Genomic DNA, 4,745 nt, shown 5'->3' with positions numbered 1-4,745 from the left:
TCCACAGCAGAGAAATTAATATTTTTGAATAAAAATATGTAAAAAAAGTGAGACATTGTGGCTTGATTTATTTTATTAATATTCATTTCGCAGGACCAAAATAACATTATGCACAGTGAGGGGGCTATAGGTTGCAAGATTCACATATTAGAAAAGTACAATAATAAAAAAACATTTTTTAATGGCTCGTCAAGGTTGTTTCAGATCAACACCTGCAAGTGACCACTAGGTGTCACAGTGGAGACGGGTGTCGGATTGATTCGAAGCCTCGAAACAATATGAACTATTTGGTTCAACTGTTTCATTGCTTCACGAAGCCTCGATCTGCCCATCACTAATTCTACACCTTCTGAGAGGGTATTCTCCACTTCTGGAGATACAATAAGTTAGGAGAGGTCCCAAATTAAACAAAATCCAGGATTTTTTTTACTTCAGAAAAATTTACAAAAAAAAGAAAAAAGCTAAATTTGTTGACATTACCAGTCTGTTTAACTCATTTGACAAGTATAAGAAATAAAGGATTGTGCATTTTTCCCGTACTACTTTTTTCTGTTTTAATCATTTTTATTGAATGGGAACCAGAATCGTTTGGCAGAACCAGAAGTTTGTTACAATTCCCAACCCTAGTCTAGAGTCTCTACACCTTCAACAATTCGTCAGTTTACTCTACAGTATAGTTCAACATGCAATTTTAATAGGTTTTTGGTTTATAATACTCATTGAAAACACCCACATTGCTATTCTCCTCCATGTTCGCTTATGACATATCCTTCCCGTGGCCTCCTGGGAAGGCTGGGATAGAAAAGTATCCGTCTGTGAGCGCTTCAGAATCTGGGCGGCCGCAGTAGAGTAGGCCAACTGAGGATTTCTCACCTACTGTTTTATGAATACTAAGGTTTCAAGACATGCTATTCTTTTCATATACTTTTTTTCCTGCTATATTAAGGAAAAAACGCCATTATAACCTGTTTTCATGTGGGAGAATAAGTAGAAAGACAATTCACGAAAACAAGATTTATTTGGTGAGAAACATCCCATACGAATAAAGCACTGATTTGATCTGTAAAAGTACTTCAGTACGTGTTAGGAAGGGACTCTGACTCTATGGCTACGTTTCATGACAATTATGACCGTTTTCAGCATACACTGGAGGCTTTGGGGAATGGTGGCAGGCTTTGAAACAGGGTTTGTTAGTTTTGCGGCAGGCTTTGGCACAGGCTTTGGCGGTATAACGGCAGCCTCCGGAGGTTTCGTGGCAGGTTTCGATGCAGGCTTTGATGGTTTGGCGGCAGGCTTTGTAGCATGCTTTGCCGGTAGGCTTCGGTGGTTCGGCCGCAGGCTTCGGTGCAGGTTTAGGCTTCGGTGCAGGTTTAGGCTTCTGCGCAGGCTTTGGCGGTTCAGCCCCAGGCTTCCCTGCATGGATAAAGATGGTCAACTTTAGTCAGTCCATTTAGCAGCATTCAGTCTAAGACATACAGCACAAAACACTCAAAGCAGGAATAGCAAGTTTTACTTAGACTGAATTTATTAATTTTGTAAAGCCATCCTGGGCTTTAAACAATGCTATGGGTAGAATTCATGTACTTTTGAATTTAACAAAACTGAAAAGGCAATGAGAAAGCTGCCCAACACACTTTAATAAAAGTAAAACATTACATAAATACCTGTATTTGGAGCCACACACTGATGTCCACATCCATTACTGCAGCATTTCTCAACGTTCGGACAGTCACCATCATAGGCACAGAACTCCACACACGTTCCTGCTCCAGTTATTTTGCTTGGACACTCTCCTGGTTTTGCTGTTATACAGACACATGACAGAGAAACCATATCACTGAATGCTGAAATTCTCATTCACTGTTAAAAAAAAAAGAAAAGAAAAAAGGTTTTTTTTAATAGTTTTGGAAGTTGTCAGCAACCGTAGTACTAGATCAGTCTTTTTACTTCAAAGTGTCATGTTTAGATCAATGCGTTACTTAAGTTTATTATTATTAGAGAAATTTACTAGCAATTTGTGAGTAACAACTTTATACCATTTTTTCAGTGTTTTTTTTTTTTTTGGAAGACCTCTAGCTTCTATTGTAAGTTAAAACTCACTGAAAATAGGTGGCACACACGCATGTCCACAGGGAAATTGACAGCATTTGTGTCCTCCAGTACAGTCTCCATCAGAAGTACATCCTCGACTGGACGGCATGACCGTCAGCGTCGCCGGACACTGACCAGACACTACAGAAGAGGATTCAAGAGTATCATCATCAAGAGTGGAGACCAGGGAGTTGTGTAATAGTTTCAGCATTTGTAAGTCAGAGGTTTTACGATACAAGTCTCAAACGTGAAAATAAATCAAGTAGAATATCATTTAATTACCACTAAACTGTATCAGTTAGTTTCATAGACAAAGAGGGATGTTACAACCTAACCCACTAGGGTGTAAACGTGCAATGCTGATATAGGAGACATTGGACAGTTTATTATTGTAACTAAATGTACTTTTTTTTGTATATATATATATATATATATTTGGGGTGTACTAGAATGTGTTTTCATGCTTGATTGTTCAAAAAACGCATTCTTTTTCAGATATTTTACATTACAGCTCCTCTCGCCCCAGTCTGGTTGAGCGTGTCGTTTTTGATGAAGCCCCTCCTTCCGAAATGTGCTTTGGTTAGCTGGCCCAGGGTTTTATGAATGGCAGCGCTTAGCGAGTGTTCGGGAAATGTCACGCCCCTTCATAGCTGAAAGCTCTAATCAGATGCAAACATTAATGATGCCCGATTCAGACCCTGACAATATTAACAAACAAGAGGATGGTGCTGAACGGATTTCAAGCACGGACTTTGCAAGTACGGATTGCACAGGACGTTTCAGTTTTTTTGTGTAATTTTCTTCTTGGTACGAATACGATGTTGTCCACCATATAATCATATTTATCAGAAAACTATGGTAATCCAAACAGTAAAAAAATCAAAATCATGGATAATTTTCCTAAGGGCAGTGAACAGTCTAACAAAGGCAAGAGCTTACAAAAGCAAACACTACATCATTACTGTAATGTTAGCAGGCTAGCGTAGGCAAAGCTTTGCCCTTCATTTACATCATAGCAACTACATAAAACTTATAATGGGAACTGTTAACAGAGAACTACAAATAAGACACTACAAGTTGTGAGCTTTAAACAGATTGTCCCAACAAAATGGGATTGGCTACATCTTTCAGGAGAAGCTTCTGTACGTATAGCCTGCATTTTTCTATTAATTTATTTTTCCATAAAATGTGCAGCACACAGACAAACGTTGAGGTTATAATGTTCAGGAACAGTGTTAAAAATATCTGCCTTAGGACAAACGTTTTCCGGGGTGTAAATAACAGCGACAACAACTCTTCCTCTTCTGTAAAGCACCCCAACATGGCCTCACCCCCTTTATTGCGTGTTCCCAGGGGAAGGGTTTATGTAAATTTTAGGGTTCGTGATGTCACCATCCCAGGAAAAAGCTTGTTGTAGTCCCTACCAGCCGTTGTTGTAGTCATTAAAAAGCAATTTCTGTAAAAGAAAATATCTCCCTTTGCTTTGAACTTTGAGCATCGTAACTTTGCAGATGTGGTTTATCCTCAAACATCACACACAAACTAAAGTTAAAGGAGCTGTATGTAAGAAATTTATTTCAATTAATCATAAAATGGCCCTGAAATGTCACTAGACATTAAGAAATCATGTACATTTCAAATACTTATATCACTGACAACAGTAGTCTGGCCAGGATATTGTCATTTAAAAAGTGCAGTTGCAGCCCTCAACTGATGTTGATGTTGTCATGTTGTGTTTTGGTCTGATGCTCCACCCTCCACCTATCTACCAATCACGAAGTCAGTAGTGTTGCGGCATCCGGGTTGCCAGCTCTGCTCTAGTTACCACAGCTGCAGCTCGTCACGTTCCTGCTGGATCCTGCAGCCGATCTGGCAACCTCGAGTCAGGGAGGAGGGGGAGGGGATACACCACTCTACAGTAATTTGACAGTGATTGCAGTACTAGTTTTGGCCACAATCTTACATACAGCTCCTTTAAAAAAAAAAAAGTTAAATACTAATCAAGGACCCCTTTACGGCATTTCTTCGAGCTTCATAATAAAGTTACACGATCTTCTCACCTTTGACTTCGGCATCTGTTGTACTCAAGCATGCAGACAGACACAATACAACAGCACTCAAGGTGCAGTACACTCGAGCTGTCATCCTCTTGACCTGAGATCTCACAATGAACTCTGCTGGAAGATGCGCTGAAACACTGTGGCAAACAAAACTACAATGAAAAAGCGTGCTGCAGCCTCAAATCACCTGCTCAATCCCACAACACAAATTGCTGTAAAAATGGTTTAGAGCGCTTTTAAAGATCCAAGGGGGTGTGGGCAGGGCATCTCCGACCCTGATGAAACTCACCTGCCTGTATTTCTAATAGCCTAACCTTGAAGACCTTGATTAGTAGGCTAAGTTCAGGTGTGTTTGATTAGGGTTGGAAGAGCTACGTTCAGGCCGTATGTTTGCCAAGCAAGGTTTATTTATATAGCACATTTTCATACACTATGGTAATTCAAAGTGCTTTACACAGAAAGGAATTAAAATAATCACAAATTAAAAGCAAGGGAAATTAAAACAGTTATAAAAGGAATGAAAAGAGATAAAAAGATGACACAGTTATAAAAGGATTTAAAAGAGTAAAAAGATGATACACAGATAAACTTCTC

General features: G+C 39.3%; 1 protein-coding gene across 1 annotated transcript; it reads right to left on the bottom strand.

Moving 5' to 3' along the window:
• Window positions 1–1,108: 1,108 nt before the first annotated feature.
• LOC130101461 (perlwapin-like) lies at window positions 1,109–4,287 on the bottom strand. The gene is made up of 4 exons (XM_056267216.1): window positions 4,152–4,287; window positions 2,101–2,232; window positions 1,665–1,802; window positions 1,109–1,413 (listed from the first exon to the last, which is right to left on the bottom strand). Exons 1-4 carry the CDS (start codon window positions 4,234–4,236, stop codon window positions 1,109–1,111), a joined length of 660 nt encoding a protein of 219 aa, XP_056123191.1. The 5' UTR covers window positions 4,237–4,287.
• Between the last annotated feature and the right edge of the window lie 458 nt (window positions 4,288–4,745).

Source organism: Rhinichthys klamathensis, unplaced genomic scaffold, assembly GCF_029890125.1.
Source record: "Rhinichthys klamathensis goyatoka isolate OS25496 unplaced genomic scaffold, OSU_Roscu_1.1 h1tg000011l_1, whole genome shotgun sequence".
Taxonomy (NCBI): Eukaryota; Metazoa; Chordata; class Actinopteri; order Cypriniformes; family Leuciscidae; genus Rhinichthys; species Rhinichthys klamathensis.
The sequence above is the reverse complement of the archived record's forward strand: the minus strand, read 5'-3'. Positions and strand labels throughout refer to the sequence as shown.

Coding starts and splice junctions, on each gene's coding strand:
- LOC130101461 (XM_056267216.1), bottom strand. CDS start 4,236: ATGACAGCTCGAGTGTACTGCACCTTGAGTGCTGTTGTATTGTGTCTG. Junction 2,233..4,151: donor AACAGATGCCGAAGTCAAAG/GTGAGAAGATCG, acceptor CCTCTTCTGTAG/TGTCTGGTCAGTGTCCGGCG. Junction 1,803..2,100: donor GTGTGTGCCACCTATTTTCA/GTGAGTTTTAAC, acceptor TCTGTATAACAG/CAAAACCAGGAGAGTGTCCA.